Source organism: Rousettus aegyptiacus, unplaced genomic scaffold (genome assembly GCF_014176215.1).
Source record: "Rousettus aegyptiacus isolate mRouAeg1 unplaced genomic scaffold, mRouAeg1.p scaffold_m13_p_11, whole genome shotgun sequence".
Lineage (NCBI taxonomy): Eukaryota > Metazoa > Chordata > Mammalia > Chiroptera > Pteropodidae > Rousettus > Rousettus aegyptiacus.
This window is the reverse complement of record NW_023416286.1, coordinates 95,920,151-95,943,196: the sequence shown is the minus strand read 5'-3', so window position 1 is coordinate 95,943,196 and position 23,046 is coordinate 95,920,151. Positions and strand designations below refer to the sequence as shown.

The following is a 23,046-nucleotide window of genomic DNA, read 5'->3' as shown; positions in this document are numbered from 1 at the left end:
GACAAGGCCCGTCCCGGACTCGGGGAACCGCCCGGTATGGGGTCACCTTTGTGCTTCGTCTCCTCAGCTCGAGGACCCCGAGCTCAAGGCAGCGCCACTCCTGGTTCACAGCTGAGGGGAAGGGAGGGCCGTCCGTCCAAAACAGTTTGTAAAATTGGATGCCAGCATTTTATTGTATTCTTAGTATTCTGGACGCGGACTCGAGGGTTGAGGGAAGAGATGGTGGTGAGGGAGAGAGACAGCGAGAGGCCAGGCCTAGGATCACCGATTAGATGCTAGAAATTGTGTTGAAAAGCTCTTATGTTATCAGTTTTGTTTACGGCTATAGGTCACACTCGCGGGGAGGGAGGGAGGGTGAGGGGTCGAGGAGCAGAGATGAGCAGGAAGGCGTGTGAGGAGGGGTGCGAGATTCGGGGTGCGAGATTCGGCCGTGACGCTTCTCAGGCATTAGACACGATGTCACTAACGTGTTTTCCTAAACTGTCTTCATTCTCGACTTCGAGTCACTTAGACTTTAGTTCTCCTTGAACAATTCCTACACTCGAAGCCGCGTCTCAGCTCAACTATTTAATGGACTAAATGATCTGGAAAACAAAAACAACACAAACAGACACCTGCCGGCTGTTTCCGATTCTGAGCCCGCTGGCCTGAGTGTGGACACCGGGTCCACGCGGCCGCGCGCTGGGTTCGCATCTCCACGGAGCTGCGCGGACGCGGACTCGCCTCAGGCCCCGCGGCACGCGGCCAGGCCTCAGCGCCTGCGACGTGCTGGTGCCGGCCTCGGTCCGAACCCTGGATCCCGCACTCGCAGCCTCGTCCCGTAGTGTCATAGAGGAATGCCTACGGCATGGGGGGGGGGGCTGCTCGAGGGGACGCGGACGTGGCACTTTGATTTCTGACACCGTCGTTGCCTGTCTAATTTCCTTTTTAGGCTTCGCTGAGCCTAGGGATGTCGTTGGTTGCCTTAGGGCTGGAGGCACATGTGTGCCCTTCCATGGCGATCGACACATGAAGCCGATCGGCACCTGTGGCTTGAACGGAACGAAATGCTGCGAGAAGAAGTAACTGGGCAGCCAAGAAACTGCTGCGACAGACGTGGGGTCAGAACCCGGAAAACAGAAAGGAAGAAGAAACCGCGTCCTGCGTAAAGACGCGCAAAATCTAAATCGCATTAAATCACGAAGATATGCAAAATGTAAATCACATTAAACCCGCTGGTCACAGGCAGCCTCGCCTCTAGCTGTGCTCATTGGGCAGAGTTCGATCACACAGGTCGATCCCCAGGATCCTGGCGGTGGCCCTTTCAAAGCTCCCGCCCGACCTTCGGGGACGCTGTGGCCCAGCCCCCTGGCTTTTCTGGTTTATGCTCCCTTCGAGCCACCTGACCTTCCCCAGGGCCCCCCACGCTTTCCTAAGAGGCTGCCGGCCCTGCGTGCCTCGCCCACCTGCGGGTCATCCCTCGCCATGTCCCCAGGCCCCGCCTCCAGGGACCGTTCCCGACCCCCCGTCCTCCCCTCTGCCAAGTCCTCGCGTCCTCTTGGTTCGAGCTTCTCACTCGGCCGTCCACGTGGGGAAACTTCTACCTCCCTCGTGGGCTGGGAGACCTCTGTGGGCACGGGCTCTGTCTGATTCGTGAGCTGGTCTTTGCGGGGAAACGTCACTTCAGAAATTATTATCCGTGGAGTGGCCACGCTGAGCCGCACGAAGCGTTTCTCTCCGTGTGGACGTGATGCAGGCCAGTCGATGGACCACCTGGACAGAGGAGGAAGGCCGGAGGGGCCTCGGGGGGCTTGGGGTTAAACCAGGAATGTCAGGGTGGACCCCGTATTAGTAAGCCGGTCTCCGTTTCTTTATAAAACACTTTATTCAATGTCCACGTGATTCGCCTCTGGGTCAACGCACTTTAGCTCTGAGATAATCCCCGAGGTTCACAGAACCTCCAGACTGAAGAGAAGAATCAGACCTTGTCAGAATGAATATATTTTCACCCAGAGACACACCTGCGATGTCCACCACACCTCGTCACGCCGCCCTCCAATGTACCTTATGCTGTTTCCTGTGTTTTCCACTATTCAATGTCTTCGTGCTCTGGCCTGGAAGTTTTCCAGACCTGTATTCTCATCCTCCATCCTCTCCAGCTATGGCTACAGCCAGTCTGCTGTCAAAGCCGTCTGCTGTGATTTTTATTTCAGACGATGCATTTTAAAATCTAGTTACCTTTTGCATTTTTAATTCTTCGAGCAGACCCACACGAAAACTAATTCTCAGCTATTCTGCAGACCCCCAGCACCCTGAGGATTACAGGCTCTGTCCCCATGACATCCACACCTCCATGAATCTAAGGTAGAGATGCTTTAAAAATAATAATTTCAAGTGAAGCAACTCACAGAGAACGATAATGACAAACCTCTGAAAATATCTAATTATAGGGCAATTTTGGGGGTGGTAACACATTAAGGAAACAACACTTCTTTAAAATAATGTTAAATATTGTTTTTGTCATTTTTGCTCTCACAGACAACTTAGAATAAATTTTTGTATTTGCTGATTAATATTAAATCACTAGGGTCGACAGACTTATAACTAAAAGTACAGGACACCCAGTTAAATGTGAATTTCCGATAAACGATCGCTAATCTTTTGGCATAGTATATTCCATACAATATTCGAACATACTCTTCTAAAACGTTGTTCATGATTTATCTGAAATTAAAATTAACTATGTATATTGCATACAATATTTGAACATACTCTTCTAAAACGTTTTTCATGATTTATCTGAAATTAAAATTAACTAGGTATCCTGCATAAATCACTGCAATGGATCTCCGAGAACACAATGTTCTAACCTAAGGATTCACACCTGACTCTTACTTTGCCAGGTGTGGTAAGCAAAACAAAGTTCTCCTGACGATGTCCCTGCCCTAATCCCTGGAACCCGTGACTGTGTTGTCTGACTTGGGAGATGTTTACGCCCCACCCCCAAAATTCCTCAGTTGCAAACCCAACCATGGCAGGGCTTAGATTGCGAGGGTGATGCCTCGTGAACGGATTAGTGCGCGGATGAAAGGGATCCCCTCTGCTTGGGGCCCCCTCTGCCTCGGGGGCCCCTCCGCATGGGGGGCCCCGTCTGCATGTGGGGCCCCCTCCGCATGGAGGACCCCTCCGCATGGGGCGCCCCTCTGCATGGAGGACCCCTCCGCATGGGGCGCCCCTCTGCATGGAGGACCCCTCTGCATGGGGGACCCCTCTGCATGGAGGACCCCTCCGCATGGGGCGCCCCTCTGCATGGAGGACCCCTCCGCATGGAGGACCCCTCCGCATGGGGCGCCCCTCTGCATGGGGGCCCGGCGAGCAGACCGTCCGCGAGGCAGCGGACTCTCGCCCGCACTGAGGCCTCGGCCGAACCCCCGCAGCTGCGAGCCGCGCAGTCGGCGGTGCTTTCGCGGCTGCAGTGGACGGACGCGCGCGACGCATGAGGGTGAAAACGCGGACGGAGTTCAGGTTGCTAACCTGCCGACCTTACAGAGGGCGATGACCCTGGATCCTCCGATGGGGCCAGCGGCGTCACAAGGAACCCGAAAAGCGCGGGAGGGAGGCATCTCGGCCGGAGTCAGAGAGACGGGACGCGGGACGGACTCGAGGGGCCGCTGCGGGCTGGAAGGCGGGGGCCGAGGAATGGGGGCGCTTCTGACGCCCGGAAGGGGAGAAGACAGACCCTCTGCGGAGCCTCGAGGAGCGCAGGTCTGCGGGCACCTGGGTTTCAGCCTCGTGAGTCGGTTTGGGCTTTTGATCGCCGGCACGAGAAGGGAATGCACCTGTACTGTCTTAAGCAACTAAGATTGAGGCAACTCGTTACAGCAGCAATAGGAAACTAATTGCTAGTGTTTTAAAATCAGGATTCGAGCGTAAAGTTAGCAGCACAAAAGATCCAAACCTGCACTGTTTCATGGAGGAAAACGAGAAGAAAATTGTCAACATTTGATTCAATTTTATACATCTTTCTTCCTGGAAATGACCATGGCCCGTAGGCTTTCCCTCCATTCGTGAAGGCCCTGGGCTCGCTCTCACGAGCAGGACCCATTTATTTCAAAGATCCAGCCTGGAGCGGTGAGGGGAGACATGCTATGTTCTGTGACTTCACTTCTCCGAGAGGATCCCTACCCAAAAAGACATTCCCTCAGTAGAACTGATTGGAAATAAACCTATAATGTTGAAGGTTATTCTTATGTTCAAGGTTTAAGTCTCTGTTAATTCATCACACACACGCGCACACACACACCCTTGAAGGACCAGCCTAAGAGAAACAGACCGAGCTGCTGCCCCGCCCCCCGCCCCCCCTACACCGCTCCCCCCCACACACACACACACACGGAGCCGCCTTCAGAGCCTGCGGTGTCACCAGAGCTCTGGACCTGAATGGTCGTGCCCACGAATAACCTGAGGTCACAAAGGTGCACCCTCGCATCCTCATTTGCGTAGAGTGTCAGAGGCTCCTTCGCCCAGCAGTCCATTTCTCTGAAGATGAGACGTGAGATACCATTCTAACTCATGACCTCTGCAATATTTAGTCGGCGATGAATTTAATAGTCTGCGCACATGAATTTTCATATTACATGAAAATTGGAGTGTCGTGGGGTCATTTACCTGTTGAAGGTAACCCACTTTTTCTCCCTTCTCTTAGCACCAAAAATTAACCTTTTCTGTTCTGTGCAAACGACAAGAGTCCCTATGGGCATTCTGGGTCTGACCAGCTCACGATTCGTGTCCAGGCGGGGCTGTGCCCCAGGCACGTGAATTAAAAACTGTTGTGGTCTCACTCGGTTCCCCGTTTCTTGGTGGGAGGACGGGAAATGGGGACTAGAAAGGACCGCAATGGTGACAGATTAACCCCAGGCCGCAGGTCCTAGGATTGCCGCCCAGGGGAGACAGATTCAGCCTGGCCGCGCCCCGCCTGTACCGCTGCCAGAAGGAATCCGTCCGTGGGTAAGCGTTCTACGTCCCAACTTGAAGCCGGAAAGCGATTTGCGAGGCACCTGTCCCCTGGCTTCGTTAGCACTCCGATGAGTAAATGTTTATAAAACAATTACTATGCTTTCTCCACATCTTTTCTTCCCGCCTATTCTCAAATAAACCCTCAATTACCCAGATGATTTTGGGGAAAATAAAAGCAAACCAACGGACTCCTCTTCACGTTCCCCGATTCGAGACCTGCTGACTGAGCTGGGCGAACACCGACTTTCAGGAGCCCCTGGTTTGTTTTCTCGTGGTGGAGACGGAGTCACGTGAAATCCTCGGCAAGTTTCCGCGCGACCCATCTCGTGGCCTGAGTCACTTTGCCACAAACCGGAACGTTTCGCAATCTGATTCTTCAAGAGCAAGTGTCCGTAGAGACACGCAGGTCCGGTCCCCTTGTCAGAGAGTCCATCTCAAGGAATCACAGTCCTGTGTCCAAGTCGCCATGCTCGCTAGCTCCGTCCTCGGGAAAGAAACCTCCCCGGGGATTTACGCAAAGGGACAAGGATGCGTTTTGTGTCTTTCCGAAACGGCCTTCTGCTGTCCTTTCGTCACAGGTGTCTTCAGGAGAGTGCTGGTCCTTTATCTGGTGTTGCGATCGGGGCCCTTGCTCTCTGTTCAGATGCCCTAACCAGAAGGAGATGGCAGGGGCCTCCGAAACCCAAAAATGCTGCAGGAGAGAAACAGGAATAAAGTCAACCGCGGAGACCAGGAGGGAGAGGGAAACTTTTCCCCTAAGATATATCCAACAAGTGTAAACCCAATTCAGTCGCTTTGTTCAGGATCCGAGTGTGTGACCCCTTGGGACTCTGAGGACTGTGGTGTTTCAGAGACGTGGGCTCAGAGTTGCTCGCTGACTTACTCAGCGAGCTTAGGTCAAGATTGGACTCAAATTTATTTCCTCACCTGTGACGTGGAAAAATAATAGCTCTATAAAGGGCCAAAAGGAAAATAATGCTGATTTTTTTAACAATTTCGGTCATTCCTGGGTAATAGGCGAATGATTAACTTCTACTGAGAAAATCGCTCTATTGTTGAAGCAAACACAGTGGACATTCTGGTTTTGAACGACGTGGCTCTTGGAGATGAATATAAATTAGAAGTAAAGGAAAGTAAGTGATAGCAGATCTAAGTTTTTAAAAATAGAAGTTTAGGTTTTCATTGGGAGGTTGTATGCACATGACCAGGCAGGGACTCAGACCCATGAGGGGCCCAGGGGAGAAAGAGCATGTTTCTCTACCCTCCGGCTTTATGTATTATTATAATGTAATACCTCTTATATCGTACATCCCTTTTATTCTTTATTTTTAGCTTATTTTATTATCACTTAACTATTATCTGATTTTAACTGTAATTTGGTTTAATGTTTATTTGACTTGTATCATCTTCTTCACTGGGACTTCAATTTTCATCTAAACCTTTATGTTTACCCTATAAAACTGGTCATGTTTCACTGTCATAACATTCCTAGGTGTCTTGTCATGATGTCAGCTTCTCTGTGTGGCTCGTGAACGAGTGAGCTCGGGCACAGCCTAAAGCCAACCTTTCCATTGGGTTCTAAATCCTTTCTCTTGTTGACTCATGGATGAGACTCTTGGCTGCTCGTAACAAAAACTAAAAACAAGCAAACACCTCTTCCTTGACACGATATCATCGATCAGATGTTGCTTCTTGTCTTGGCTCCATTTTTCAGCAAAACCTTCTGGAAGGACTGTCTCCACATTCCCACTTCGTCATCCACCCCTCGGGGCTCGTTCCCACCTCTCCACCAAAAGGACTCCTGTCCCTAAGGGGTCATGTGCACCCTGCATGACCTCACTCCGCCCTCCCTCTGCCCATTGTTGATCTGGCCCCTAATTATGTGGCAATGGGCAGCTGCTCTCAGGTGTCCCTGCCCAAGTGGACAGGCAGCAGACAGCCTGTGAGGGGCAAGGGAGCCAACTGCAAGGTAGGTTTTCAGGAGAGAGCCATCTGTGGAAGGAGAGGGGGAAATACAGGCACAATAAAAAAGATCGCTTTCAGTTTGCAAGCATAGGGGATAGGAGTGTGGACAAGATCTTCCGGTCTATACTTTTTCCATTATTATCATTATCATTATCATTATCGTTATCATTATTATTAATATACTGTCCTTGAGGCGAAGGAAGTCAAACCCTCACAGCCACTATGTAGAATTAAGTGCGACTTATTTAAACAGATTACCATACTTATTCTATTTTTAGGTAAATATCACTAAACTAAAATAAATCTCTACTTAGTGAAAAATTCAAATGCTGAGCAAAGGATTTAAAAGCTTCCTTTTTATGTAAACTTATCAAGCTATGGTTTTGTTGAAAAAGTGAAATTTAATGGGGAATTATGGGTACTTATCTACAATTCTGGGTTCTCTTTTAGGGCTATCTTTCTTCCATGCCAAAAATAGCCAAAGTTTTACTACTGGCTTCTAATTTCATGGGGTCAGAAAAGCCAAATTTCATCAAATTTGAGTTTTAAATTTCAATGTTTGTTTTTCTAAGACATTCTGGCCTTTGACGGAAAAAAAACTAACATCTCATGTGATTTCTGAGACCCAGAAGGTACCGAGGAAACCCTTCTGACGGTTTGCCTACCCAAGCATCCTTGTTAGGAGTAGAAGCCTTTTCTCTCTAGCTGAATTTTCCAAACTCTTTCCCAGATTACTGGCCTCCATCATCAATACTCACTGAAGAAAAACCCACCATCAGACGCTGCCAGTTCCTCCCATAGCCCTGAGGATTTGCTTCCCGACATGAGGCTTCTGTTCCTTCTCTTCCTCCTCCTCGTTTGTCTCATCCATAAGGCCTCAGGTAAGCTGTGGATCCAACTGGCAGGACGATACGGGCGGATGACCTTGGGGCCTGGAGCAGGGGGCGCCAAACCGATTCATAACCCAGTGATGCACTGAAATATGTGACAGCCAGTTAACACCAGAGCCGGACGAAGCGTATCCTTCATTTTACAAATAAGAAAGGAGGCGCTTAAAGAAGTCGAAAAGATTTCCCCAAGATCGGCCTTCCCTAGTTGGTCATAAGCCTGTAACTAGTATCGGGCATAGATAACACTTCCGGGGGACCCCACAGCTCACAGGTCATGTCTGTGTGGATAACGACACTGACACTAACAGTGGAGAAGGGTGACTGCTTCCTCTTCACCAAACGCACCACGGGCCTGTCAACGTGCCGTGCCACAGGTACGCCCCGTAGCGATGCCGACATTTACGAACATCGTAGACGTTTTTAGCCCTGTCTTACGGTGAGGGTAAGAAGCAAAGCACTTGTTCAGAGTCACGTCGCAAAGCCTTTAATTCAAGCCCAAGTGGCTTTGATTCCAAAGACCCCGTTTTTATTAAATGTTCAGCAATTCCAGAAAATAAATGTACTTATTAAATTATATGTAAACCACGAGTACTGTTTAGTATGACTATGACCCATGGAACGCTGGGGAGGTCCTCATGCGGGAGGAATTTGCTGCCGTTTGTCTGAAATTCGAACCTCGCTGCGTGTGCCGCGTTTCGCCTGGTGACCGTCCGCAGACGTCCGCACGTGCGGCTTGTGCCGTGGTGACCACATCTGACTTCTGCCGTCTTAAAAGAGCCAAGCTTTAGCTTTTGCTCATGATACAAATTCCTCATGGCCACAGAGGTGCTCTGCGCACGGCGGCTGCTCGGATCCAGGTGATGGAGCAGGTGCCGCCAGCAATGCCGCCCTGAGGAGTGAGTCCCACACAGACCGTTAAGGCGGCCGGAAGGACACGTGACTTCCGCTCAGAGTTCATTAACCGGGAGAGCCTCACGGCCCCACACAGTCACGCGAAGGGCGAATCCCACTTCGTGCCAAGAAAACACGCAGCTGGGCCGCAGGCGTGGGCGCCGGCGATCTACGCGCAGATGTAGCTCCGGCTACGAATATGCGCGGGTAGATGACCACGCTTACGTGAGTGTGTCGGTGATAAGTGTCCACGTGGACATTCATATTTTTCTGAATATAAGCGCGAACGGATCACATGTGTAATTTATAATTACACGTATGGGATTACTTTACCTCGCCTCCTGGTGACGACTGAGGAGGCCGCGTCCGGCCGTCGCTGGGGCCCAGCAGGCACCGGAAGCCGGTCCCCTGCTTGTCACGCACAGTGCCTTACACGCCGTAAACTCCAGCGAGCACGCTTCCCACGCACGGCTTTCCCGCGGCGGCCTGTGGTCCCCGCTCTTGCCCTCCTCAGACAGGATCCGGGTTCCCTCTGCTCCAGGTGGCTTTCGGAACTGCTGGAGCCAGCGGCCCGGGCTCCTTGCCCTTTCTCTGCAGCGTGGCGCGCGGGAGCTCCTGTGAGCGGACGGTGCTCGCGGCTGTGGCATTGGAAATAGACCGCGATCCGTGAGGCGGCTCCCCCTGCGCGGGCCAGGAGGCTCGGCCTGCGGGTGCAGGAGCGCCCCGGCCCGCCCTCGCTGTCCCGCCTGAGCCACGGACGTGCGAGGTCCTGCTGCTCCGACGGACAGGGGGCGTGTTCGAGCACCGTGTCAAGTCTGCAGTCCTGTGGCAGAGCAAGTCACTTGCTTTCTCCGACCTCAAGTTTCTTCTGAAAAGGAAAGACACCGTATGACAGAGGGCAATAAGCTTTTTCTGTAAAGGGCCGATAATACATATTTTAGGCTTTGTGGGCCATTAGGTCTCTGTCACGACAAATCGTCTCGGCCGTTACGGTGGTGAAAGCCAGCACAGCCAGTACGTAAACGAAAGAGTGTGATCGTCTGCCGATACAACGAGTTACGGACTCCAGAATTTGAATTTTAAGTAATGTTCATGAATCATCAGACATTTTTCTTCTTCTGATATTTTTCTACAATTTAAAAGAAAAATGCAAAAACCATTCTAAGCTCTCAGGTCACACCAAAACAGGTGGAGAGCTGGTTTTGTCCCTAGGGACTATAATTCGCAGATTCTTATTATACAAGATGAACTCTGGTAGCTTTGGTTAAACGCGGCTTTATTTCTCAGTGTTTTTTCCCACTTCCCCTTCCTTTACAGGGCACGAAAAAAGAAAGAAACACCTCGAATGTGGGAAAATGGGTGGCGTCTGCAAGAACCAGAAGACGCACGGGTGCTCCATCCTCCCCGCGGAGTGCAGGAGTCGGCACAGACACTGCTGTCGCGTGTAGCCAGAGGGCGCCGCGGGCCGCCGAGCAGGCCGTGCTCGCCGCCGCCCGCGCCCGCTCAATAAAGACGCACCGCTCACGCGGACCCCGTGTCGGGCCTTCCTGGGGGCGTGCTGACGCGGCAGGTCCCGGACCCGGGGGAGGAACGAAGGTCTCAGTCTGGTCACACTCCCGGTTACCTGACTGACTTGGGACGAGGCCGTCCCTGAACCTGCAACTACTGAAACTGTTGTTCTTTAAGACACCTGCAATCTCTTCACACACGGCTGTAAATCTGCAGACTGAGCATAGGAGCCCGGAGAGGGTGTGCGTGCGTGTGTGTGTGTGTGTGTGTGTGTGTGTGCGCGTGTGCATTGCATGTGGGAAAAGTTACTGAGATTTTGTTCTCACGTCCATGACCCTTCAGTACCAGGCGATGGCTCCCGGTTGATTACTGAAGGGCCAGGGAACTAAGTTAAGTTGGTCAGAAAGATTTACCTGGGCACCCAGGCCTCACCCCGTGGATTCGGAATGCAGAGGTCACAGAACCCGGCCCATTGTTTTATGGGAAGCAAAGACTCCCAGAGATACTGATGATTTTCCTCTCTGCAAAGGCGCCTGTCCACAGAGCGAGATACCTTTGAAAGCATTTTCTTATACCCAAGGAACCGTTTGGCACAGAAAAGACTCGAACTGGGCAGCAGAAGCCTGCTGAGCGGCAGGAAATGCAACCCCGGCGTAACCGAGCATCTCCCGCTGCGAAATAGTCGGGGTGCGATGTGTTAGGGTCTTTTCTCTTGGCGACCGCCTCTGTGCGGCGAGCGACTCTCACACACCACTACGGGGAAGGCTGATTTTGGGAGGCAGTTTGGCATGTTACACATGCCCATAAACATATGCTCACCATTTGACTCATCAACCCCACCCCTGGTTATTTACCCAAAGAAAGTGAAAACGTATGTTCACTGTAAAAACCTGCGTAAAATGTTTATAGCAGCTTTGCTTACAACGGCCCGAACTGGTGAATGACACACAGCCCTTCGATCAGCGAGTCGGCTGTGGTGCATCATAGGATTTTACGCAGTGCCGAAAAGGAGCGAATGATTGATTCGCACAATAACCCTAAGAAAACCACACCGCAACGTTTAAATTTTACCATACGTAAAATTTTTTGAAAGAATCAACTCAGCGTGGGCCGAGAAATGGAATACAGAGTGTGTCAAAATTTTGTTATGATTAATCATGTGACCACAATGATTAGGGAAGAAAGAACTAGCCTAAGTAACTTTGAAAATCTGTTAAATATCATTTTCCAATTAATAGAACCAGGGATCCTTGGAGAACTAATTGATTTCTGGGCTAGGAGGAGGGAAATGCAAGATAAATCTGGAGCATCTTATAGTGCCAGAAAGTAGGGAACTGCCCCCAAATATGGAGCATGAGGCAAAGGATCATGAGGCAAACCTGAAAGAGCCCCCAATAATCAACGTTGAAAGACTTCATCAAAAAAAAATAAAGTATGAGATTCTAACCCAGAGATAAAATGAAGAGCCATGGTCCATATTGATATGAATAAACAAACGACTTAATAAATGGAGAAGGGGCGACTCCACGCTACGGGACGATGGCGGTTAGCAGACGCGGAGGGGACGAGGGGGTCAGGGGTGGGCGTCGGAACGTCACGCTGATAATCTGGGGACATGTCGAGGTTATGCAGATGAACTTTTCTGCTAGAACAGGATATTTGCATAATCCCAAAACGTCTTCAAATTTCTTAGTAATTTCAAAGAGAAACCTTAGCTCTGCAGAGGCGGATCCTAGCAGAAACCACGTAACCAGGACAGAAACCACGTAACCAGGACATCAGCCATCTTTTGAAAGTACTTTGCTAAGATGCCAAAGAGGAGTGAAACGCTCAAAAATGTTCGGGGCAGGTCCGGGGGCAGGAGAGCCAGCGAAAGAGCTCCCGATGGCCAATGCTGGGATGATCTGAGCGACAACAAACAACATAGCATTGGATTATTGCTCAACGCATAAAATAAATATTCGTACGCCCATACCGATATCCTTAAAGGATTCAACCAATATAGGAGACGAAGAGGAATTTTCCACTCAGATGGCTAACCTCGTGGTCGACTCTGTGTTCTGCTTCTGTAGACATGCTTGCCACACAGGCCAAAGGGCAGGGTGACCGCGAGACCAACTGAAGACTCCCCCTCCCCGTCGCTTGCTTGCAGCTAAGCCCTAAGAAAGTAGGTTACACCTGAGCTCACGGCCCAGATCTTCCGAGCGCGCGCTCCTCTGGGACCGCCGACGTAATAAACCCGAGTTCCCCAACTCTCTGAGTGCTGCTTGGTTTCTCGCCAGTCCCATTTTTCTGCAACAGAGAGACAAATCTCCCATGCAGAAAAATTTCTAGTAATGTATATGGATACTTCCTCTTCGAGGAACTTGAGTCCAGCTGTAACTCCTTAAACGCCTGCGACTTCCTTTCGAAGAGGACTGCGTGGAAGAGGGGAAGCGGTGACTTGACAGTGGAGAAAGGCCCCCTTAGCTGGAGGGTCAAGGCGAATGCCGTCGGTAGCAAGTCGTCTCTGTGATCTTCCTCCCACGACCCTGTAACCCCAGCCTAGAAAGAAAAAATAAGGCAAACACAAATCAAGGGATAGTCTACGAAATTTCTCAATAGTACTCTTCAAGATTGTCAGGGTCATCAAAAACGAGGAAAGTCAGAAAAGTTGTCACTGCCCAAAGACTAAGAAAAAATGGCGATTCAGTGTGCTCTGGTATCCTGGAAGGGATCCTGGAGAATAAAAAAGACATGAACAAAAAAAAAGAACAAAATTCAAATAAAGTACAGAGTTTAGTTAATAATAATAGAGCATCATTATTGGTTCGTTAGTCATGACAAATATGTCAAGGTGACCTAAGATGTTAATAAGGGAAGAAACTGGGTACAGGGTACACAGAAACTCTCTGCAGTATTCACAACTCTTTTGTGAATCAACAACTATTCTAAAATTTAAAAAGTAAATGTACATGTGGAGCCCGACTTGACACAGGATAGAAAACAAGCCCACATGCCTGCAGAAATGCACGGAGGTTGAATGACCCGACCCAGCGCAGAAGCCCAGGTAGACGGCGGTGTTTGAGGAGCCGGGGCCTGTGAGCGCGGGGCAGGGCAGGGCTGGGAGCTCGGGGCAGGCGCTGGGAGTCTGAGCAGGGAGAAGTTTGAGCCTGAAATCCCCCTCCCCTGCTTGCCTAACCTCTCTCTCCACAGTCAAAGGTGGAGAGTTTACTTTTGGAAAGGCCGAACCATAAAAGATGTAAAACTCCAGGCAGAGTTCAAGTACCAATGAGGCTCTGCACTGAAAACAGGTGAACTGATGAAAATCTTCCAACTCAATGGTGCCTCCTTCCAGCCTCTTCCTCTGCTCGGCCCTCAGGGCCCCAGGGGGCCAATCTTTTGCTCCCCTGAGAGGACCGAGTCAGAGAAACGAACAATTTCTATGATGCTGTCATAGAAGGTCTTAACTCTTGTAAGGACAGAGTTTGTGTTTCTGAAAAACAGACCCAGCATTTAACAGGGCAGATCGCTGATTTACGACCCGAGTGACATCCGCAGCCTTATCAGGTCTCACGTGAAAACTGTGGAGCTAGTCAAGGAGGGGCGGGACCAGAAATTGGAAGGGGAACATCTGTGTTGATGTTGATAATTACTAATTCTTTGAACTCCCGGATTTTAGCATCCCTGCTAATGGAAGCATCCTCCCCAGGCTAAGGAGCTATGCCCCCCGCCCCCGCCACCTGCAGACTCCGGAGTGACCTCGCCTGATGCAGTCGCTTTCAGGATGTCTCTCAGGACACACCTCCTCAGTGTCGCGTTGTGTCTAGATCATGGCAGTAATCCTGGAAGGCTACAGAGCCTTTGAAAGTGAAGAGGTGCTACACACGCTGAGAGAACTGTAAGCTTTTGCAAGTATCGACCCCCGAAAGAAACGTATTTTCGAATGCATCCTAAGAGCGTTAGGGCAGGAAGTAGACAACTGAGCCCTGGATCAGGCAAGACGTGCGAGTGTTTGAATAATGATCCGCGATTCTGGGTTAAATAATTTAGCTCGAGCTACTGCGAGTGGCTCAAAGAGACGCTTAGTTGATTTAAACGTGAATTCAGTGACACATCGAACGAAGCTGTGGTGTCAGGATTTCTAAGACATCCCTTCGAGGAAGGATCCGAAGACGTAGGGAGAGTGTCGGAACCGGCTTGTTACACGTGACCACGGAGCTGCTCTCTGGGCCCAGCGGACTCTCCCCTCACAGGAAAAGGCGTCAAGAACAAACATGCAAAAAGCTCTAAGTGCCCGTCCTCCGTCTTCCGGGGCCAGCGAGGAAAGACCTCACCGTCGAAAGGGCGAGGTTGCACTGGGGAGGCGAAGCCATCAGAGGCCCGACGCCCATTCTCAACGGCCCAGATTCAGACTCTGATAAGTCTAAAGCGGTGTGACTAACTAATGCCAGAGTCAGAATAATTAAGTCAAATAAATAAATAGATAGACAGATTATTAAGTTAGACATGATTATTGTAATGGGCTTTAGGGTCGGGGAGGCGATCGGCATGGTTTTATCCCCAGAGACGCGCCAGCCTTGGCGACCTCGAGCTGGCCATGGAGTTTGCAGAATGAACGCAGAAGGGCCGGTCCCGGGACGGCGGCGGACGAAGCCGCCGGCGGCCGGTCTCTCCGCCTTCCGCGCTCTCTCTCGCTCTCTCTCTCTCTCCCTCTCTCCCTCTCCCCTCTCCTTGGCACTGCCATCTCCGCAGGGAGCCAGGCCGGCGGGGCTTCCGCTGTCACGCATGTGAGCCCTCCCGCCTCGCAGATCACGACCTCCCTCCTTGATCTCCCCTTTAACCTGGAGACCCGGGGCTCCGCTCCCTGAAATCCCCATCACCTAGTGAGCCACACGTCACGGAGATCGTCACGGAGACCGTCCTCGTCCTCCCTTTCTACCTTTCAAGGCCAAATCCTCCCACTTCTCCTCCCACGTCCCTTTTTCCTAGCTGACCCCCACTCTGTGTCTTGGGGCAATGCCTTAGTTCGCACCCTTTAACCCCAAACATTCACACTTCGATTATCGAGTATCGAGTAGCATCCTAACTTGTCTCTGGGTTTCTGGTTTCTCCACCTTCCAAACCCTCCTCCAAACCTCCATGTAAAATTCTTCAATGTTTCCTGGAGCTTAAAAGGTGGAAAATTTCCTTAGGGTCCGAAGCCCTCCATCTTTTCTAGTTTCCTCTCGCGAACCGTCCCCCCGACGCAGGGCTGGCGCGGTGACCTGCATTTCACCCTTCACGGCGAAACCCACGCCGCGTCTCCTTCGGCGGTCCCCGGCTCATTCTTACTCGTTTTTAAAAAAGATTTAGCTCATATATGGCTCTCGATCTGTCCAACTTGGACGTGATTTTCATGCCTATGAATTTCTTAGCAGAAAGGACCTTGAATCCACATCCCCAGCTACCGGTACAGTTCCTAGCACAGGTGTTGACAAAATAAACAAATCAATGAATGAAGAAACGGTATCGCGAGGTCTCAGCCTTTCCATTTAATTCAGAGTAGATCCGCTACACGTGAACTTTTCTGTTCACTTTATCCTTATACAACAGAAGCTTCTCCCAGGGCATGACCCTGGCACGGGGAGAGTGCAATTCCTTTTCCTCCTCAGGCACACTCTTATAAGCGAGTCACAGTAACGAAACTTTTCACTGTGCCCGTAACCTGTAGAAAGAACCAAAAAAATATTTGTTTTTGGAAGAAAGGCTCAAGCGTCCCGTACAAGGGAGAAACAACTCAGCTCAGCCAGGAATCCCCAAACTCTGCTGCTCAGGAAATTATTCTGTCAGAGGCGCCTTCTCCTCCCTGCCTGGTCCCTCCCGCTTGCTTGCTAAACAGGAGGACGAGGACGGTCTTCAGGAGCCGGGTATGAACAGAAGTGTTTGTGCTGCTATTGGGGGCGGCGGCGAAAGACTTCAAGCGCTTCTCCCGGGGTGACATAGCACGGCCCCGGCATGCGACCCCACAGACACCTGTTATTACGGAATTGCCAGGGGAAGTCCTCTGGAGGTGCACCCCCCACCCCGGCATCCGGAGTTTTTATCTTCCTGGGAGAAGATGCCAGAGAGAGTAAGATGACTCTGCAGCCCCTCGCCTGGGGAAGGAGGAGCTACGTGCGTATTTATTCAAATAGGTAAGCACACTCACGCGAGGCGCCCCGAACCATTCGGGGGCGTAGCGCCCTTCCGACATCGCCCACAAGCCCTAGGCTTGGAACCTCTGCCCTCAGCGCCTAACAGATAGTCTTAAAAATGAAAGGTCTGAAATGCGAAACTCCGAAGGAAAGGACCCAGAATAATCGGGCACCTGCTGAGGTGAGGGAGGTCCCTAAAAGAGGAAAAAAAAAAATTCTTGACTGACTCAAAGCCAGGCCTGAAAAAGACATCTTTCCCTGCCCCTCAGAAGGTGAGAGAGAGTGTACACTCAGCCCCAAGGGGAAGGTGTCTCTGTGGCCCTCTGGCCCCGGCTGCCACTGCGGGTCATTAGCAGAAGCCACCAGCTCTGGAACCCACTTGTGAGCCCCAGCCCCTGTCCACTGTGTGCGGCCTGGAGGGTCCCACCCACGCCCTGCGAGGGGAGTGGTGAGAACCCGGCTTCTCGCGGAGAGCTGCCACGACCCTGCCCCCTCTCCCCGCCGAGCGGCCGAGGCTCCGTGCGGGGACCGCGCACGCCCACCCGGCGCTCCGTCGGGGCGGCTGCAACCGAGGAACTCGGACACCCGGGCCACCGACTGCTGGGAACCGCCCCGTAGCCTGCGCTGTCCCCGGGAGCCTCACGCGGGGCGCCCTGCCGGCTCTCCCCCTGTTCTGCCCCGAAGAGCTCCGTCCCCACGAGCTGCCGCTGTTCTGAGAGACGCCACAGAAACAGCCGTTACGCCCCCGGGGCACGGTAAACAGACTCTCTGAACCCAGAGCAGAAAGCAGGACAGCGGCCAGCCGGGGGCCGGGGGTTCCCTGACACCTGGCTCATCATCTGCCCCTGAGCCCTGCCGCAGGAGTGGCCTATGTGGACAGGTGGCTTTGTTTACCTCCAGATGGAAGACCAAAGGAAGGAAAGGGTGCGGGTGACGAGGACTAAGGCGGGCTGAGCACAGAGCCCGGGTGGCAGGGTGGGGACTCGCTGGTTGTCTGCAGGTCACCTGGTCCGAACTCAGCGACCAGGCAGACCCCCGTGGGCCGCACCCATGCAAGCCACTTTTTCTCTCCCAAACCCAAGCAGCGTAATCCCTGAGACGGTCCGGGCTACCCAGCTCTTCCGCCATGCAGGGAGCAGAGGGGCACGAAGCCGGACCCCAGCCTCCCTGTCTGCTCACGCCTGCCGCCTCCCGCAAAGCAAGGCAAACGGCCCCAGGGCTCGGGGCGCGGGAGGAGGTGGTGCTGCCGTGGCCTCTCCCGGGCGGCGGGCGGCGAGGCCTTGACCTCCCTGCCAGTCCCGGAGGGCTTCGCCTTCCCTGCCGAGAACCCCAGGCTTCGGACTTTTCGCTTCGCTCACGTTTGGTTTTCCTTAAAGACATTTGTCTCGTTTGTGTTTACCTGACGATTCCTGGATTCCCGGTCAGTTTGGGCCTCTATTCATTCAGTCCTGGGATGGAGTCTGTTCTGAAAAGCAGTGACGTGAAAACTGCTTCTTACCCCACCCTGAGGCGCGAACTCGCGGAGCCCACAGACGCGCCCCCTCCCGACTCCCACGCTCTCTCGCACCCAAGGCGCCCGTTTGCCTTCACATTCCCGTCCTCTTAAAGGCCTGAGCCTTGCCCCGGAGGGAAACAAGATCATCCGTGCCTGGGAGGAGCCGGGAGACGACCGCACCTGCCCGGACGGGCCGAGCACCGCAGGATACCTTGAGGGAGCAGACGAGACATGCCGCACACTCGTCAGAGCACCCGACCTGCCGGGTCGGGCACCACGCGCCCCGCTAGTCCTGGGTCACAGAGTGGCTTCTAGCCTCGTCCACTCTCCGCGTGTGTCTGCGTGTGTCTGCGTGTGTCCGCGTGTGTGTGCGTGTGTCTGCGTGTGTGTGTCGAACACTCGGACCTTTGAAGAGTCTCTGATCCGGTGGCCCCCCCCGCACACCTGCTGGTCGTGTTGACAAAGGCCGGGCTGGGTCTCCCTGGTGCCCAGCTGCTCGTCTGTTCCCAGCGTTAAGCCGCACCTGTCGGCACCTCTGTCCTCTGCAGCAGCCCACGAGGCAGAGCCTCCCGTCCCCAGCCAGATCTGGAGATCTCAAGGGCCAACCGCCTTGCACCACACTTTTCGGCAGCAGCAGGGTCACGTTCATTCCCACATTAAACTCTTAAATCAGAGACCAGGGGAATTCACGGCCCTCTCAGCCGTGCCCGCGTCTGGACGTGTGTGGGCTGCCTCTGTCCTGGCCCCGAGGACAGCAGAGCCCGGACTGGGCTCAGTGAAAGACAAGGAAAACGTCCCCGCGGGCCTTAGTGTAAAGGACAGCAGGTTTGATGTCTAAGAGATGACAGATGAAGAATTGCTAAGTAAAAACAAAAACAAAAACAAAAACAAACAAAGGGAAAGGCATTTTATTTTAAATTATTATTTACAAACACATCAGAAAACTATAAACATTTCCCATCAGTAGCGTTTTCTAGAAAGAGTTCTCCCAGAAAGAAGTCAAGGCAAAGGGTGCCAGGCAGCAGAGACACCGGTGGTCTGAGCCGCGCGGGGACCTGGCTGAGCGAGCCCTGGCGGCGAGCAGACAGTCGGGCCCCCGGTCACGTTCTGGGTCGCGGGCAGAGCTAAGCTCTGCCTGGTGCCCTGGGCCCGGATGGCGACTGTAAACCACTCGCTTCTCTTTCTAGATGTTCCGTTCACCCAAGTGATTTGGGACGGGCGAAGGGTGAAGAGAGGCTGGAGATACGGATGAAACTTTCTCCGACACGTGAGGCCCGGGGGTGACTAAGGCCGCGACGGAATCCGTGGGGAGGAATGCTCCGACTGGGACAGAACGGCCCCCCGCTCGCCCCACAGGCGTCTCTGCAGATTCGGGGCGCGGGTCCCAGGGAGACGTAGGCCGGGAGGGGAGAGCGGAGCTCCGTGAGCAAAGCCCGGGGTGTGCGAGGAGAGCGAGCGAGGCGGGGTGGATGGAAGAGGCGTAAAACCGGAAAGGGGGGGTCACGGCCGCAGGGAGTTCGGCCCGAGGTCATGGGCTGGGTCGCGGGTTCACTCGGCGTCGCAGGGCCGTCTCCAGCACTTGCTTTGCGGCCACCGCAATCCCAGGAGCTGAGGACTCGTCATCTGATCATGACCAGGGAGGACGGTCATCGAGAATAACACAGTAACGGTAGCACCGACTGGCTTTTCCCCACGTGTCAGGCTTCGCTCCGGGCGCCTTGCGTGGTTTCCATCATTTTACCCTCACACAGCCCAAGGACGGCGCGGACACCGAGGGACAGGTAGGTGAGTTCCCAGAAGCACCCGCGCGAGGCGCAAAGGCTGAGCTGAGGCGGAGGGAGGCCTCCCGGGCGCCCCGCCCGGGGAGAGGGGCCGGAGGGGACGGCAGGCTGGCCAGGCCGACCGCCTGCTGCCACGGTGCGGGCATTTTCTACGCGGCCAGATTCCCGGCCTCTTCTCCCGTATTTGGGAGTAAACTGACGGCCTCCTTACCTTCCTTCCGTCTCCTGGGTCAGGTTTGTTTGTCGTTCTGCTTGTAGACCCTCCGGTAGTAAACACCAGCTTTGAGACAAGCGCTCACGTAAGTGTTTCCCTGTCAACACGAAGCGTTAGCATTTACCCATGATCTCCATCTTCCCTTCTTTCTTGATCAATTCCCATGTTTTGTTGAATTTTGGGGGAATTCTGATTCCAATGGCAAATCATATTCTTTTGCTTTGTTTAGTAATCCTTTCTTAACAACAGCCTTAAAACATACAGCCTTACCAACCGTCCACAGCAAATCAATTTAAAAACAATAATTTACTGAGCCTTTTTTTCAACTGTCTCTTTACTCTCATGTCCTCTTCGACCCTTTTTCCCCCCATTGGAGTGTATCCTTGAGCAATAACTTTCAAAACGAATTAGCACATAGCGAATTTCCTGAGTCTGCGAACACCCCAAAGTACTCCATTGGCCCCTACGCAATGTGAATCATACACGACCTCGGCATAGAATTCCACCTTCGAGTTACTCCCCCCGACGTGTGAGGAATGCCCCCTAGCACCCGGTGGTGCAGCCAGGAAATTCATGCCCGATCATGGCCCTTCTCCAGCCGCTTTTTCAGAAGTTTGTCACAAGCAGCGCCAGATGTAGGAGCCGCCCTGCGCGACACACACACACACTGTCACGGGTCAACATTCAGGCAGACGAGAAACGCGGGAGGTTATCACGTTCCTAACGGGCGTCAGTCATCTCATGTGCAAAACAAACACAGACTCCAGGCAAACACACAGACGCCCGCCCGAGAGGGGGCTGCTGGATCAGAGGATCAAAGGGACTCGGGGCGGCCGGGGGGCGTGGGCCGGGTCGCCGGCCCTCGCCCATCGCACACAGAGGACAATGCCTTCTTTCCTCCAGCTGCTCCATAAATACGGGCTGGCTCTCCACCTTCCCCAGCCTCTCAGCTCCCTCAGCCGGACCTCGACCGCAGGGCGACGACGCTCAGCCATGAGGACCCTCGCTCTCATCGCAGCCCTTCTCCTCTTGGCCCTCCAGGCCCCGGCCGAGCTCCTCCAAGAGAGAGCTGACCAGGTTCCTGCCCAGGACCAGCCTGTGGCGGAGCATCAGGGCCAGCCCGGGACCGAGGTCCAGGACCAGCCCGGGGCCGAGGTCCAGGACCAGCCTGGCGCCGAGGGCCAGGACATGGCTATCACCTTTGCAGGGGATAAAGCGCACCTCGCTCAAAATGCCTCCGGTGAGAAAACGAACAATGTGTTTTGGGGGTCTGTGGCCCATTAGTGGGGCTGCTTAGAGGAGGAAATGGAGTCTGGGCTCAAAATTGGGTGTGTGCATGAGGCAGGCGAGGAACGGGGAGCCCTGTTTGAGAGGTGGACGGTTGGGCTGAGGGCCGGGAAAAAAGCATGTGCGTGAGAGACTGGGCTTCAAGAAAAATCACGATCCTGCCTGAGACACATCGCCAGTAAGATTTCTCGTGACTCATGACAGAAACGTGAACCCTTTCTGCCCCAGCGCGGCTGATGTCTGCTGCGATAGCATCCCCCTCGTCTTCATTTGTTTTTGTTTTTACTTAGCAATTCTTCATCGGCCATCTCTTAGACGGCAAACCTGCTGTCCTTTACACTAAGGCCCGCGGGAACGTTTTCCTTGTCTTTCGCTGAGCCCAGTCCGGGCTCTGCTGTCCTCGGGGCCAGGACAGAGGCAGCCCACACACGTCCAGACGCGGGCACGGCTGAGAGGGCCGTGAATTCCCCTGGTCTCTGATTTAAGAATTTAATGTGGGAATGAACGTGACCCTGCTGCTGCCGAAAAGCGTGGCGCAAGGCGGTTGGCCCTTGAGATCTCCAGATCTGGCTGGGGACGGGAGGCTCTGCCTCGTGGGCTGCTGCAGAGGACAGAGGTGCCGACAGGCGCGGCTTACCGCTGGGAACAGACAATAGACGATGACTCTGGCCTCGCAGAAAGCCTGTGGAGGCGGCTCTGCCTCTCCTCCCTCTCTCCCTCCCCGCCGTCCCTGACCTCTTCCCCCTTCCACAGGCCTTCGGAAAATAACCACCTGCTACTGCAGACGTGGCCTCTGCCATTTATTCGAGCGCCGCTCCGGGACCTGCCTCTTGAACGGCTATCAATACCGGTTTTGCTGTCGCTGAGCTGAGACCCCAAGCAGCGTGAGACCCCATTCGAAGGCCCGCGAAAGCATGCACCCTTTGTGACTGTCCTTTTCTTATTTCTTTCTCCAAAATAAACTTTAAGCATTAAATTCAGCATTTGGCTTTTGTCTCTTTTTCCTTGTCTCGCGGCTCATCGGTGCGATGAACTTGCACAGAGAATTCTGTCCCGAACGGTCTGCGTCCGGTGAACTGGCCTCAGGTCCCAGCGACACACAACTGAGCGTCACGCGGCAATAACCAAAAACAGCAAAAAAGAACATAATTGCTCATTGCAAGAATTTTAACCTACACAATTCGATCCATTCGTAATGCTACTCAAAAGGGGGAAGTTTCCGTGACGTGTCCCAAAGGATGGACCCGTTGACCTACATTGCTTGCTCGTTAGTTTTAAGAAGTGCGAGGCCGTCGCTGTGCAGAGGCTTCTCTCTTGTTAGAAGCGGGCGTGTTAGGGACAGACTTTTTTCCTAGCCGCTATCGACCGGATCGAGCGCACCGAGGCTTCAGCATGCCACGAACGAGGCTGACGACAGAACGTGCTGCCCAGCATCGCTGTCCTCGGATCATGGCCAGAGCGACCCCGAAGCAGGTCAGCGCAGGTGGCCATGCCCACGAAATAAACGGTCCCCCTCTGGGCCCTAAAAGCTAGATCGGTCCAATGTCTAATGAAGGGGTCGCTCTCAATAGTCTCTTTAAAGAGATTGAGTCTACTAATTACAACAAACCCCTACTGATTTTAATAAAATTCTAGCAAGAAATAATACGTCTTTAATAACACCAAGGATAAGACAATTGCTCGTACACATACTGCTATAAAAAAAACTTAACGCCGTTTTTGTCAGAAAGGCAGGCCTCTGAAATCAAACTTTCGATGAAAGGCGGACATGGCAGACCTTATAACATGTGGAAGCCACAGACGGCATGCCGTGGTGAGTCGGGCTGTGCTCCAGCAAAATGTCACAGAATCAGTCGGGACACCT

General features: G+C 53.0%; 2 protein-coding genes across 2 annotated transcripts; one reads left to right on the top strand and one right to left on the bottom strand.

Annotated features, from left to right (window-relative positions):
- Positions 1 to 4,376: 4,376 nt before the first annotated feature.
- LOC107504259 lies at positions 4,377 to 18,133 on the bottom strand. The gene is given in 5 exon segments (XM_016133365.2): positions 4,377 to 5,686; positions 7,719 to 7,935; positions 9,075 to 9,513; positions 17,049 to 17,117; positions 18,112 to 18,133. Coding segments are annotated over 5 exon segments (996 nt in total). The 3' UTR covers positions 4,377 to 5,437.
- A 2,715-nt stretch (positions 18,134 to 20,848) lies between these two features.
- On the top strand, positions 20,849 to 22,227 carry LOC107504266 (defensin-5). The gene is made up of 3 exons (XM_036228329.1): positions 20,849 to 21,163; positions 21,747 to 21,862; positions 21,936 to 22,227. Exons 1-3 carry the CDS (start codon positions 20,889 to 20,891, stop codon positions 22,046 to 22,048), a joined length of 504 nt encoding a protein of 167 aa, XP_036084222.1. The 5' UTR covers positions 20,849 to 20,888; the 3' UTR covers positions 22,049 to 22,227.
- Positions 22,228 to 23,046: the final 819 nt, after the last annotated feature.

Coding starts and splice junctions, on each gene's coding strand:
- LOC107504266 (XM_036228329.1), top strand. CDS start 20,889: ATGAGGACCCTCGCTCTCATCGCAGCCCTTCTCCTCTTGGCCCTCCAG. Junction 21,164..21,746: donor ACGAACAATGTGTTTTGGGG/GTCTGTGGCCCA, acceptor TGAGATCTCCAG/ATCTGGCTGGGGACGGGAGG. Junction 21,863..21,935: donor TGACTCTGGCCTCGCAGAAA/GCCTGTGGAGGC, acceptor CCCCTTCCACAG/GCCTTCGGAAAATAACCACC.